The sequence below is a fragment of the Dreissena polymorpha genome, chromosome 5 (genome assembly GCF_020536995.1).
Source record: "Dreissena polymorpha isolate Duluth1 chromosome 5, UMN_Dpol_1.0, whole genome shotgun sequence".
Classification (NCBI taxonomy): Eukaryota; Metazoa; Mollusca; class Bivalvia; order Myida; family Dreissenidae; genus Dreissena; species Dreissena polymorpha.
This window is the reverse complement of record NC_068359.1, coordinates 63,121,835-63,137,255: the sequence shown is the minus strand read 5'-3', so window position 1 is coordinate 63,137,255 and position 15,421 is coordinate 63,121,835. Positions and strand designations below refer to the sequence as shown.

General features: G+C 34.4%; 1 protein-coding gene across 4 annotated transcripts in view; it reads left to right on the top strand.

Moving 5' to 3' along the window:
- The window catches only part of LOC127832428 (histone-lysine N-methyltransferase PRDM9-like), a 75,025-nt gene that overhangs the window by 48,028 nt on the left and 11,576 nt on the right, over window positions 1-15,421 (top strand). For 2 of the 4 annotated variants that reach the window (XM_052357889.1, XM_052357888.1), the window contains exons 5-7: window positions 10,377-10,465; window positions 11,706-11,817; window positions 12,342-12,418. In XM_052357889.1, coding sequence (XP_052213849.1) covers window positions 10,377-10,465; window positions 11,706-11,817; window positions 12,342-12,418 — 278 coding nt within the window. Of the gene's footprint in view, window positions 1-4,435; window positions 4,515-10,376; window positions 10,466-11,680; window positions 11,818-12,341; window positions 12,419-15,421 lie in introns of those variants that run through there. The other 2 variants (XM_052357892.1, XM_052357891.1) reach the window with 2 other exon arrangements.

The window sequence follows — 15,421 nt, the reverse complement described above, 5'->3', positions numbered from 1 at the left end:
TCATCACATGTAACATTGCCGTTTCATTATGTAAGTCTATTTAAGAATTGATTGTTTCAACCAGGTTAGTCTTGTAATTAAATCATACAGACACCTTTGACCGACTTAAGTTTTTAGCTCAACTGAGCACAACGTGCTCATGGTGAGCTTTTGTGATCGCCTTTTGTTTGTCGTCCGTCGTCAACATTTTGACTTGTTACCACTCTAGAGGCCACATTTCTTGTCCAATCTTCATGAAACTTGGTCAGAACAATTGTCCCATTGATACCTCTACTGAGTTCGAAACTGGGTCATGCTGGGTCAAAAACTAGTTCACTAGGTCAAAAAAAAAAGAAAAACCCTACGAACACTGTAGAAGTCAGATTTGATGCCCAATCTTCATGTTACTTTGTCAAAATGTTTGTCTAAATGATGTGTTGGTTGAGTTAAGAAATACATGGCCACCAAGGGGCGGGGCAGTATTCCTTATATGGCTACCTTGTGAACACTCTAGAAGTCACAATTTTTGCCCAATCATTATGAAGCTTGGTCAAAACATTGGTTTCATTGATATCACAGGGCTCAATATTAATGGTTGTCCTATTGCCCCTGGCAAGTAAAAATTGGGTCCGGGCAAGTTATTGTATAATCTAGTTGTCCGCCTGGGCAAAAAAGAACAAAGAGCATTTAATTTAGACTTTAATTAGACTTTAATTACTCTAATCATTTTGTTAAATGTTCAAAAATAAAAAAGGTTTTGTGGTGTATCATTTTGATCTTTATTAACAAATATTAGGTTTACAGTTAATGTGATATTTCATGTTTGGGCAAGTGGCTTTAGGTTCAGGGCAAGTAGATTTTCTAAGTACTTGCCCGGTAGGGCAAGTTTGTTTCTAGGTTAATGTTGAGCCTTGATATCTCGGACAAGTTCTAAAATGGTCCAGATCAGTGAAAAAACATGGCTGCCAGGGGGGCGGGGCAGTTTTCTCTATATGTATATAGTGAAAACGTGAACACTCTAGAAGTCACATTTTTGGTCGAATCTTCATGAAATTAGGTCAGAACTTTTTGTTTCTGAATATGACAGTTGAGTTCGAAAATGGTTTGGATTGGTAAATAAACATGGGGGCCAGGGGGGGGGGGGGGGGCCTTTTCCTTATAATTTTTATTTATATAGTTAAAAAAGCTTGGGAACACTCTAGAAGTCACATTTTTTGGCCTAATCTTCATAATTTTTTGTCTAAACATTTTATAGATATCTCTGACTAGTTTGCAGCGATTTTTGTTGTCCTATTGGGAAAAGTACCCGTACCAGTCTAATTGGGAAAAAAGTTAGTCGTGAAATCTGAAAATTGGGAAAAATCAAGTCGTGAAAACCTCAAATTGGGAAATTAGTGTATTTGAATTTATGCTCCCAAATATTTTAAAATTGATAACTAAGTGTTTTCAAGCTCTCAATATTATATTTACCTAGGTTTAAGCCATAGAGCTGCATAGGGACTAACAAAATGTTGCATTAACAAACAAAAAAAAAAAATGTTTTTTTTACCTTATATTGGGAATTTTTTTGGACAGCAATTGGGAAATTTTTAGTGTTTTTCGTAATAAGGAAAGTATCGTTTACCGGTACTTTATAAAGATGGTCATGATGGGTGGAAAAACATGGCTGCCAGGGGGTGGGGCAGTTTTCTCTATACGTATATAGTGAAAACATGTTAACAGTCTAGAAGACACATTTTTTGCCCAATATTCATGAAAATTTGGTCAGAATATTTGTTTCCTGGATACGATAGTTGAGTTCTTAAATGGTTTGGAGTGGTAAAAATACATTGCCGCCAGGGGGGGGGGGGGGGGTCTTTTTCCTTATATTTATATAGTAAGAAAGCTTGTGAACACTCTATTTTCCTGATTTTCTGGCATTTTGTGATGCTTTTGTTATATAACTAAGAAATATCTCTGCAGATTGATGTAGATTTTTTAATTTCAATTTTTGTCTGAAGGTTTAATCCCTGGAATCCAATGCCAGAAAAGAAGTGATCTCAGAACTTTATATAATTTATAGAATGGGCAGTTACTCTTACTCAGGAATTTGAGAGAACTCTATTCGTCAACATACTAGCATGCTCAAGATACTCTCCCTTGAAGAATCCACATTTCTGCTAAAATAAACTGGGTTTTATTGTTTTATACAATAACCAACATTATCAAAGATTTGCGTTTTAAAACGGATTTATTGATTTTTTAACTGGAAATATAATTGCATGGTGAGTCTGAAAATAGTTCATATTGTTTATAAACAAGGCTCTCAGGTGTTTTTATTGTATGTCTACAGCTGTTTATAGTTAAACATTGTGAATACTTTTAGTCACATTTTTAGTTCAATCTGAATGACACTTGCTGAGTGCAAATGTTGTTATCATATCGTGATTTAGTTTACTCAATTAGTTTTAATAATATCTTCACACATGGTGACAATCTTTATGAGCATAACAGTTTTTGCTCATGGTGAACTTTTGTGATCACCTTTTGTCAATTGTCTGTCTTCCGTTGTGTGTCATGAATATTTGCCTTGTTAACACTGTAGCGGCCACATTTATTGTCGGATCTGCATGAAACTTGGTCAGAAAATTTGTCCCTATGATAATTTGGACGAGTTCAAAAATGGTTCAAGTCTGTTGAAAAACATGGCCGCCAGGGGGCCATTTGTTGTTCATTCTTCATTAAACTTGGTTAGAACATTCGTTCCATTGATATCTTGGGCTGCAAAAAACAGGTCATTTCTTTGTATCTCAGGTGAGCGACTTTGGGCCTTTCAGGTCCTCTTGTTTATGTGAATAATTGAATCCATCATTCACTTTTTATGATAACAACCCACCAAATCAGATATTTTTACACTCAATATCATTATTGTCACCTACCGGTTTTACCGGAGGGGACTTATGGTTTGCGCTCTGTGTGTTCGTCAGTCTGTGAGTCTGTCACACTTTTCTGGATCCTGCGATAACTTTAAAAGTTCTTCATATTTTTTCATGAAACTTGAAACATGGACAGCTGGCATTGTGGACATTATCACGTCATTTCATTTTATTCCTACATCAAAAATTCTGGTTGCTATGGCAACAAATAAAAAAAAAAGTCTGACAATGGTGGAGCCGGTTGGGGACATATATTGCTTGGCAATAGTCTTGTATTAAACGTATCATTATAAAAAAAAACATACATAGAGAAACAACACAAACCTGTTTGATAGTTCAAAGCATGTCCCATCATAACTTGCTCATTTACACAATGATGATTTCCTTGTTCTACTTAATAGTTTCAGAACTTTCTTCAAAGTCAGCATTTAAGAATATTATAACAATTACAATGTTAAAAAAGTCCAAAAATTGCCTTGCAGGGCTTAACACTAACTTTTTTTTCAACTAGCCCATTCGGGCTAGTAAATGCAGAACCTACTAGCCCTGACCAATCTTTCATGTGCCCTGACCCAAATATTATCAAAACCTTTATATTTATCATTCAACTTGTATTTTCTTGTGCGTGGAGATGCGCAATTATGATTCAATCATTCTTATTAGCTTGCCTTAATTACTAATGCTAATAAATTCAATATTCATCTACTTAAGACATCTATTTGTAATCTTCACGCCATTTCGGGAGAAATTTCCTTGTTTTTTTTTCCCCTCGTACTTTCTATTACTTTCCTCCTTCCCTTTTCTTTTCTTATCCAAGGAACCCCCATCCCCACCCGTAAAGCCAAACTTAAACAACGACATGAATGTAAAAACCTTTTTTACATAGTTTGCCGCGGTTGCTGTCTGATGACAAATGGTTAGTGAATCTTAGGTGGCGCAAAATAACGTGTTACGGTAGTCGTAACAATTGTACAGGGTTAACTCTCTACTAAAAGCCGGGATCAACCATTAATATCAGTTTTGCTAATTGAATTGCGTAAAAAAGATAGTCAAAACACTTCTAATCGATCAAACAAATTATAATTATTTAAAATTGGTAAATAACTCAAAAATTTATAGTAACTTTGTGTTAATGTCAAGTTTAATACCTTCATTGATCCTGGACGATCCTGGGCGATCCCGGCTTTTAGTTTAAAACATATTTTTATTGAGAAAACAAGTCACTTCGAGGAAACCAATCAAAAACCGTATCTAGCGAAATTCTGTTTAAAAATAGGTACTGACGTGTTTTACGAGGTAAACCGCAGGGGATTTTCTGAATTGTCGGCCTCTTTTTGATTGCAATCAGGGGGTTCCAAATATATTTCATGATACGATTCAATTGTTGTCTCCAACTTCACTCTGGGATTAAATTGTCATCTGATCATACTGTATTAAGATTTCTGCATCTTTGAAAAGCTTATTTAAAACACAGTTTATTGATATTGAACACATAATCCCGCCCAAAATACACACGACCGGTCAGGCATGTTCCTGGGACCTAGGTACAGGCAATGAATGTCGTTTGACGTGCCTTAGTGTTAAGCCCTGCCTTGAAACTACATTTTAAGCCAGTAACAGGTAAACCATGCTTACTCAAATTAAACAAGAAATATCTTTAAAAAAGATATACGGCGTTGATTGTGGTCGATGTTTATGAACGATCAAAAGTTATCTCTATGAGATAAAAAGTAGCGGATGCCTTTTTTCTGCGCAGTTCTTAGCTACATCACAAGCAAATCAATTACGGGGTGTTGCGCCAGATTTCGTGGCTTATTTTGCTTTATGTGATATTTTTACTCAGATGTCTATATTTACAGAATAGAAAAACACAAGAAACATGAAAATAAACGAGTGCATATAGGTCAGCCGGCAATACTCGAATCTTTAATTGCATAATTATAGTATAGTGAATTATTGTGCTCATGCTTAATAAACTGGTCAAAATGGATAAATATTTCTAATTAATTTTATCAAAATTGGTCCTCATCATGCAAATGTTGAAAACATATTAAAAATCGATGATTGGCATACCACAATAATATTGCCGAATATCTTTATTTAGCATCTTTCTGATCAAAACAGACTTCAAGTGCACAAAGTTTACGAGACGGCGTTTATATAAAGATTTCTGCAACTGACCGCAAACTGACCTTGATACCTTGCGGATTGGAATGCAATGCATTAAAGTTAGGTAACAATTCTGCTGCTGAAACGACGGCTTGTTTACGCCAACTGTACTCGACCAAGGCAACAGCTGTGCCTAAAATATTGATAAAGCGACTAAACGAACTATTTACTCCATCAGACAAAAATAGCATAGATTCCAATTTTGTCCTTCAATGAAAAGGTCGCAACCCCTTCTGCGAACTCCGGTGATGAACTGTATATAAACTCTGACTTTCGCGGGTTGAAATGCAATGCAAGTAAGTACTAAATATGAGAATATAGCCTTTAGTATAAACGCTTTTGCGCTGGTAATTCTCTGAAAATAAAAGGTGAACGCACAAACTGTATTTATGTCGAAAATTGATTGTAAAACTGTTCTATCTATTGAGCCTTTTCATTAGAGATAAAATTGTTTCATGCAGTAAAACAGTGTTACAAAGACGCGGATATGTTTCCAATGTTCTGGTCTTATACTCAAATCAGCCAATGGAATAAATGAAGTGTATTCATTCGTACCTAGCCGCGGGAAATTTTATTTGCATATTATTGGATACTTACAAAGGTCAAGTCAGGGTGAAAAGCTGGCTTAATACAGCTTACGCCGAAAAAACAACAGTAATAACTCTGAGTCACTCTGGAATGAATTGTAGATAGCAAGTCTAATAATGCTGTATCATACTACCAACAACAACAACAACATAACCTTTATTAAGCTCAAATCACATATATAGTGACACATGAGTATACAGTGACAATGCATCTTTTACAAAGAGATATTAACAATTGTGACAGGGTGTTAAACTTTACATAGAAAATAGAAAAGAGAAAGAGAAGTGGAGATGAAAAAAGATATGAGACATACATTTGAATTGAGTGGGGGAATGATGATTTTGACCCGAGAAATAAACATTTATTTTTTTTCCTTTGGCCTGAATAACCTGTTTGTTTACATGGATTCCTGATACAGACTATAGTTATGGTTTTTCCATTCGGTTCTATTTAAAACCCGGTGAATTTGATTGGTTAATTTATTTTTGTCTGCAGCGCTTCGCTGATCTGTGTGTAAACCCTGGAATTAGGTCAGAAATGTGCGTTTTGTTTGTATTTTCACTGTTTCCTCTGTAGAATAATCGTGGAGAGTGTTTCATTTATAGATCGCATATTAACTAAACTTTCAAAAGTGACGTATAGATTTAAATTTTGTAGACCGAAATTGTCTGTTAATGTAATTCTACTTGGGATTAATTGGTGTTTTTAAATGAAGTAATGATCAAATGTGAAGTGACCCATTCACGTGACATTGACCGATGTTGTGTCAGGCCAGATTTACCATGCCCATGTTTGTCCTGTGTCAGTGACCATGTGATTCGTAAGTAAAGGACTTTATGTTATTGTTTCAGCAAGTAGCTTTATCACAGGTGGTTAGCGTGTGGCTATGATATTAATTAGTGAAAACATCATTTTGAATGATAAATAATCATATTATAACGAAAAATTAACTTTTCTGAAAAAAAATATTTCACTATCAAATATATATATAACAGGTGGTTAGCGTGTGGCTATGATATTAATTAGTGAAAACATCATTTTGAATGATAAATAATCATATTATAACGAAAAATTAACTTTTCTGAAAAAAAATATTTCACTATCAAATATATATATAACAAGGTATGCAACTCAAAATCAGCCCAAAACGGGGTGCATCGCTTTGAACAGCCATATCTTCATCAATTTTGCAGCGATTTTCACGATTTCGGTCTTATTCAACGCAGAAATGAATTTCCTTTCTGGAAATGTATATGTCTTGCAATATTTTTACAAATGCTGGGTCAACTTTTAAGAAATAACACGATACACAACACGCATGACCCAGTTGACAGTGATCATGCTGTCTTTAAGACTGAAATCTTCACGGAGTAAAGGGCAACTTCCCTATAAAGTTCATGTAGTTCGATACCATAATTCAATAAAACGTATGAAAAAACATTATTACCGTTCTTGTCGTTACATTCTGCATCAAGACTAACTGTCCAGCGCCGTTTGAAACCTTTGTTTACATACATTTCAACTAACTGACATTTTAAACATACGAGTGATTTCATTGGTCCAATGAGGAGGTGTGTCTTTACAACTGGAGATTTCATTCATAAAGAATACATGATCACTGTCAACTGGGTCATGCGTGTTGTGTATCGTGTTATTTCTTAAAAGTTGACCCAGCATTTGTAAAAATATTGCAAGACATATACATTTCCAGAAAGGAAATTCATTTCTGCGTTGAATAAGACCGAGATCGTGAAAATCGCTGCAAAATTGATGAAGATATGGCTGTTCAAAGCGATGCACCCCGTTTTGGGCTGATTTTGAGTTGCATACCTTGTTATATATATATTTGATAGTGAAATATTTTTTTTCAGAAAAGTTAATTTTTCGTTATAATATGATTATTTATCATTCAAAATGATGTTTTCACTAATTAATAGCATAGCCACACGCTAACCACCTGTGAGCTTTATATAATCATGTACTAAATTGTGTCGATTTGACCTGCAGTAGTGAGATTGCATGACAAAAAGTACTTTACTGTACACGTATTTGTGAAGTTGTGTAAGTTTACACATGGCACATGAGATCAATGGTGAAAGGCATGGATGGGTGATGGAGAGGGGGGATGAGTAGAAGTGCTGCAATAAGTAATATTAAGTGTCAAGTGTCATTGATTAAAAAACATATTCCAGCAAGGTGAACAATAAGCTTGAGATACAAACATACATGTACATTGCATATAATTTGGCTAGTGCAAGGTTTAAAATATAAATCACAATTTGCTAACGACATTTATAAGTAAATCAGTAATTTCAAATTTGTGACATTGATATTTGTTGCCAGATTGAAAAAACATGCGTTAAAATATTTTAAACATGCAAAGTGAATGAAGTTAGATATTCAACATGAACTATGATGCAGTAATACCAATATGTAAGATGATTAATTCATCTTATAAAATATTAATTGTTTGATTGAGACGAAATGCAAAAAGTACTGCATTAGACATGATTTTGTTCTCTACATAAATAAATTTATCAACGTGTTAGCGTTTAAAGTAATATTTTTGTGGATATGAATTAGTCTTATGAAGTTTAATTGTTGAAATACATAAAAGATTACAAACATAATTTAACATATACACCAAGTTAAACTTATCAGCGGGTTAATGTTTGAAATAATACTTTTATGAATTTACATAAATTTTTTTAATCCTTTAAGGACCTTGTTGTCAACAATTCTTTAAATTTTAGCGTATTTGTTCTACAGTAGTAGTATTTTTTTATAAACTTCCTTCTATGTTCATTAAAAAAGGGACATATAAGCATGTAGTGAAATTCATCCGCCACATCTCTGCATGTACAATGAGGGCATGTTCTCTCATTTATGTCTTGATTGGTCCATCTACCTGTCTCATTTGGGAAAAAGTGATTACCAGTTCTAAGTTTAATAAATAAAGATGATTCATATTTAGTTAGTGTGATTAAATATTTCTCTAATTCAATCTTATCCTTAAATATTGAATAGTTTAAGCCTTTTGTTGAGTTTTGAAGTGAGGTATGCCAGGTTTGCTGGTATTGATCAAGTAATATGCCCTTTATAGTGTACTTTATATTTTTATTTTGGATTTGATCTTGATTTAGCCAGATGTAATTTCTGCCAGTTTGTGTGAAGATATTTTTTACATAATTTATCCATTTAGATTCAAAGTTAGGAAGGTTTAACATGTATTTATATATGAGATATGCTAATTTATCCGGTTTCCCAGTTATTAATCTATTCCAGTATGCAATCATTCTGCATTTTATAGTGAGATCTATGGGGTATCTTCCGAGTTCTGTGTATATCATATAAAGTGGGGTGCTTTTTCTTAGATTGAAAATTTTTCTCAGAAATTCATTGTGCATTTTCTCTAGTAAATCAATGCTTTCATAGCCCCAAACCTCTGCAGAATATGTTAATATTGGCAGGATAGTGTTATCAAAAAGTTTTAATATCAGATCTATTGGTAAATTAAGGTTATTAATTCTTGAGTAGAGTAGGTGCATTGCTTTCCTTGCTTGTTGTGCAAGATGTTTCTTTGCAGTTAGGAAGCTACCAGATTTTGCTAAAAAAACACCTAGATATTTGTATGAGTTAACAATTTCTAGAGACGTGTTGTCTATTTTAAAAGAGAAGTTTCTATTTTGCCTTGATCCGAAAATCATTACTTTTGTTTTATCCTTATTTATATTTAACTTCCATGTTTTACAGTAATCAGCAAAGTCATTCAGACAGTTTTGTAGTGTTTGGGCATTTTCAGCAATTAAGACTGTGTCGTCTGCATATAATAGTACAATTATTTTGAGGAAAGTAGCAATATCGTTTTCTGGATTTGTAAGTTCTATACCATGGTGGCCTTTAGATTCTAAGTAATTCCCAAGGTCATTTAGGAAAAGGGAAAAGGGGACGGGCGATAAATTTTCTCCCTGACGCACGCCGCAGTTACATGAGAAAAATGGGGAGTTTTGAGTTCCATTCGAGTTACATGAGAAAATTGGGGAGTTTTGAGTTCTAACCGAGACACAGGATTTCATATTAGAGTACATATTCCTTATTAACCTGAGAAATACCTCTTCTTAGTCAAACAATCCGCCTCAGTTTTGTATCAAGAATAATAAATTCTGTCTTGCAAAAATGTAGTCTCAAACATCAGCCTTGTACAAATGAAGAATGTTAAAATTCTGTTTGCTATAATAATCTGTACAGATAAATTTTGGCTTCATTGTAATTCTGCCCAGAAAAAAGATGTTTTATATGTTTAGATTTTGAGGCAGATTCTGGGTCTGGGTCTTCTGAGACTGTACAGAATAAATGAATTCTGTCTTCATTCTGGTCAGATTTGGTACAGTCTCTGTACAGAATAGGCTCAGATTTTGTGTACAGGTTTGTTCAATTTTTACCTGACTGACAGAGGGATTATAAACAAATTTGCCAATTTTTGTCAAATATTTAGCACTGCCTTATGAGTGGATGGACATGTGACTCAGTATTTTTGGTAGAACTAAATACTTCAGCCTGCAGTTCCTGTTAATTCCCTGCAGGCTAAATATTCATTCACAAATTTTATTTGGTGTTAACAAATAAAGTAAGATTTTAATGTTATATGAAATTTGATATTGAATCTCTTCAGTTTTTTCTCATTTTAACAATATTCTTCATTTAGTTGTGTTAATATTTTGGTAGAAAATGCTGTTAAAAGGACTATCCCACATTTTCTGAAACCAGTCAAGAGAAAATTGGATGAAAAGGGAGACAGAAAGACAAAAGAGAAGGTATTTGTTTGTGATTTTGTAACCGAAATACTTCTGATGAGATTTTATGATCTTTTGTTTTTTGTACACAAGCATTTTTCATGCAAATGACATCTTGACCATATGTCAGATTTTCATTCAATTTCATAGGAATCTTACCAATGTTACAACATTTATAAATCATTCTTGTCTGCTACATTTAGAGGTCACATGAGCAGAAGAAATAAAGATTTAAAAATCTTTTCATTTATTAAGCTCCCCTAAAAAAAAATTGGGGGGAGCATATAGTCACCGCTTCGTCTGTCCGTGCGTGTGTCCGTCCGTCTGTGCACAATTTTTGTCCGGGCTATTTCTCTGCAATTAATGACCAGAATTCAATAAAACTTTATGGGAAGCTTCACTACCAAGAGATGTGCATATTATCAGCGGGTTCTGGTCAGATGATTTTTCGCAGAGTTATGGCCCTTTGAAATTTTCCATTAACTGTACATATAGTGCAATTCTTGTTCCGCCAACTACTAGACATTTCCTTTTATCTGAATATTGAGTGCAATATTGTGACAAAATTTTTTTTTGGGGAGCATCATCCGTCTCCGAAGTTTTCTTGTTTATACATGTACCGGTATATATCTGATTTTATTTGTGTCTGTTATAAAACATAAAACCTACAGTTTACTATTAAGAACTATTTTCAGTGAAAAACAGTCAGTTACTTATTTTTCAGGAATGTTGTACTTGTAAGACCACTGCTAAGGGGCATTTTTAACTGGCCTTATGGTGAGCTATCGTGGTCATTCTATGCAGTGTTCCCTGAAAGCACCCGCAGCCGGCAATTTCACCGGTTACCGGTACTAACAATCTTTGCGCCAGCTACTTTTCCTCAAAATATCAATTAAAAAAAAGGCAATAGACACCCATTTTAATTCTTAGTTGATGGCTACTTTGAAAATATAACTGGCTACTTCAATTTTTATGGAGAACACTGGTTCTATGTCTGGTGTCTATCATAAGGTTGTCTGCCGTTAAATTTTACTTTATTACCATTCTAGAGGCAACATTTTTCATCTAATCAGAATGTTTACCTTCACAAAAAATAGGCCAATTGATGCTGGGTCACATGCATCTAGGTTACCAGATCAAATCTTAGAAAACACCCTCTAAAAGCCAGTCAAATCAAATACATAGGATGAAGAAGGTTTGTTTGGTACGATTTTCCCCATTTGCTTTTCATAAAAGCCTGGATTCTTGTTGTCCACTGCAGAGATTGAAAAAAACTAAAAAACCAGAAGAGGACAAGACTGAGTACAGTCTTCGAGAGAGGAATGCAGCCAGCTGCATGAACCTGGAACCTCCCGACGATGACCATTTTCTCTGTAAGCCAATACATAACAAAAAATTTGAGTGGGGAATGTTTATCTTCCTCTTACAAGTAAGACAAATTTAAAAACTTGAAAAGGCAAGGGATTTTGATGTTTTAAGATAGGCAAAATAAATTAAAATATAGTATTTTCATCACTTACCGTATTTACCTCCTGATATATCTCCTGCTGTTAGAGGTAGCAGATTTAAGTAGACTGTAGTTGCAGTTGAAAGAATTTGGACATGAATGCACATCAATATTGTTTATTTTTACAGCCCGTAAATGAGCTTTATGACCAGGGTAATAATGAACAGTCCCAAAGTTTTTTTTTAAGCCACAGTCATGTACTTGAAGATTTTGGCGCACACTGCGAAATGATGTCATTTAAGTGCATATATTTGTGGTAAAAACACCTTTGTTTAAAAAAATGAATTAAAACTTCCATTATAGAGGAAAATTAAATTAGGAGATATTTCAAATTTGTTTTTACTTTGCACATACTGTAAATGATTTCCTGTGCGCTCTTATACCTGGTAGACTGTGAGGAATGCAAAAAAGATTTTGAAGGGGACTGCCCTGTCCATGGACCCTACCACTACATACAGGATAAAGAGGTTGGTCTGTTTTCATCTTCATATCGTTGGACACCGCTATTTCATGGTCAAGTGATCCATCATAAATTGTTTGAAAACAAAAATGTTCTTAATATTGTTGTTCTATGATTTACCCATGTTCAAATTTCATTAATTATGTGGTACCCTATGGAAACCTGTAGTTTTGAAAAGGGGAGGGGGTGTTTAAAAAAAATGGAGGAACAAAAAAAAACTGTTTCAGTGAACATATATATTATACTTTATATGTATATGTTTTAAATCACATTGAGATTAAATGAAATAAAATTTTAAAGTATCAATACCCCTGAAAACTGTATTAATCTTCATTATGGTAAATAAGTCACAGTCAACAGGGATAATTTTAGGTCTGCGTCCTGGACGCATAGAAATTGCAGGGGACGCAAACATTTGCTATAAAAATGCGTCCTGCGGACGCACAATCCTAAAAGTGAATAAATGAAGATATTGAACAATATTTTGCAAAAAGAGAAAAAACAATTTAAGACCAAAAAACTTGCCAATAGACTGAAAATGGCCGCCATTTTACTATTGTGCAATCAATTTTCCAAGTCATTGGAAAGCTTAATTTTGTATTCAATAATAGGAAGCGTCATTATGATAAGGAGAATGGGTTGCAAAGCACTATATTTTTCTGACAATTATGTTATTTTCTAGTAACAAATTAACAGTCCTCGTGCATTTTCATGTAAAACATGCGAAAAAAAAGAAATCATGTTATTCTACCTGGGGGGAAAGCCTGGCTTTTAATTTGAATGATGAATAAAAACTCGTAGTGCTTTGTTTTAAAGTGGAATTTTTTATGTTAATCACGCTGCATCTTAATGGCTACAGTCGTTGTAAAACTGCTCGTCTAATATAATCGTCAAGTGGGGTGATTGTTTGTTGCACTACACATGTGTAAATGTGATGTGTACACAATGGAGTGGTCATTTGCTTGCCATCTTTATCTGATACATTCTTAAAGTACAAATTCATTTGTTTTCACACAGATGAAAATTGTAAGATACCTGTCTTAAAGAACTAGTTCAGTCTCAAAATGTGTTTCCCTTGCATGTGCACAAAAATTCAATATGCGTAACTTGCCTGTTATGGGTTCAGCATTTGGTCGCTATAAATTTAACGTATAACAAATAATGTCTATTTAAAATATCCGTTATTGTCCCCAACCGGTTTCACCGGAGGGGACTTATGGTTTGCACTCTGTGAGTCAGTCTGTCTGTCACACTTTTCTTGATCCTGCAATAAATAAAAAAGTTCTTCATAATTATTCATGAAACTTGAAACATGGATAGATGGCAATATGGACATTATGCACGTCATTTCAGTTTGTTCCTATGTCAAAAATTCTGGTTGCTATGGCAACAAATATAAACAAGAAATATCTTTTAAAAAGATATACGACGTTGATTGTAGTTGGAGTTTATGAAAGGTAAAGAGTTTAATGAATGAGATCAAGGATAGGGAATGTCTTTTTCTGTGCAGTTCTTAGCTGCATCACACGCAGTACGGGATGTTACTTAGAGTTTTTGCATCTTATTTTACATTATTACATATTGCTGGTCATAAACCTATAGATACAAAACAGAAAACCAAAAGAAGAATGGAAGTGAAATCAAAACATATGAGTCAACCGGCCACACACGGAGTATCCGTACATATTTTAAATATTTATGCGCACGTTCTTCGAACAAACCTGTTTTAGTGGTTTGTTGGGCATTGCTATTTGATTCGAGTATTAACAGTATTGAGAATCATCGCCCTCATGCTTAATACATTAGTCAATATGGTGGAATAATTCTTGTTAAATTAATTAAAAATAATATTTATCATGGTATTGTTGAAAACACATTAAGAATCTATTATTGACATACCATAATTGTATCGTTGGATATCTTCATTTACCATCTTTCTGGTCTAAAGAAAATTCCAGTTCACCTAGTTCACGCTATAGCGTCTTTATTATACAGTGTTCATTCTGGGCCAGATTGCTGGTGGGCCAATGGTCCATCAGCCATAAATTTAGTGGGCCATTTAATGATTATGTAGGGGCCACCTGATTGCAGGATGTATGTTAACTACCAGCTGCATGTCTATTCAGAGTACAAAGTCAAAACATTAAATTATTTTTGTCATCGTACGACAACCACGTAAATTTCTCTAACCAACCTTTCTGGAATTTATGATCATCTACATTTTCCGAAGGTTTCAGCATTTGTTCGCTTGAACCAGCAGACGATGTTGGCCTACTCGCTTTGGCCGAAGCATCTGCTGTTTTGCCACCATACTGATCAGAAGTCCTTTCACTTTCCCTTGGTTTTTTGTTAAAAAAATGTAGGAGAGTTTGTCTCTCGCTGCTCTCCTTTTCTGCTTTACACTTTGACATGTTTAAACACTATTGTTTCTTAAAAACTTTTCAAAATCGCAACAAAATATGTTGACAAACTTTTTCAACACTTTCTGATGACGTATACACAGTTTGCTGACATGTGACGTCTATCAACCAATGGAAGTGCAGGATTCAACACAGTGCGCCCGCGTTAGCCAAGCAATAGTTATTTTCAACCTACATTTCGACTCAGCAGACCCGTGTTTAGAATTCTCAGTACGATTCCGTCGCTTTTTTATATATAATAAAATCTCCCTCTGATATAATTTTTAATGCGCCAATTATATTATGTTTGCGCCCGAATGGCCCACTGATATTATTTAGATTGCGCCCATTAATATTTCGATGCGGGAATCCCGCAATGGCGCTGCCCAGAATGAACACTGATTATATAACGATTATTTTACTGGCCGCAAACTCCGGTCAGCACATAAGGTAGTCGTGAAGACGCAGCGATGACTTGTATAAACTCTTTTACTCTGACATTCACACACACTAACCGCGAACTGACGAAGGTGTAGAATCTATGCACAAATTGTATTGATGTGGAGAGTGTAAAACTGTTCTATCTATCATGCCTTTTCATAAGAGATAAA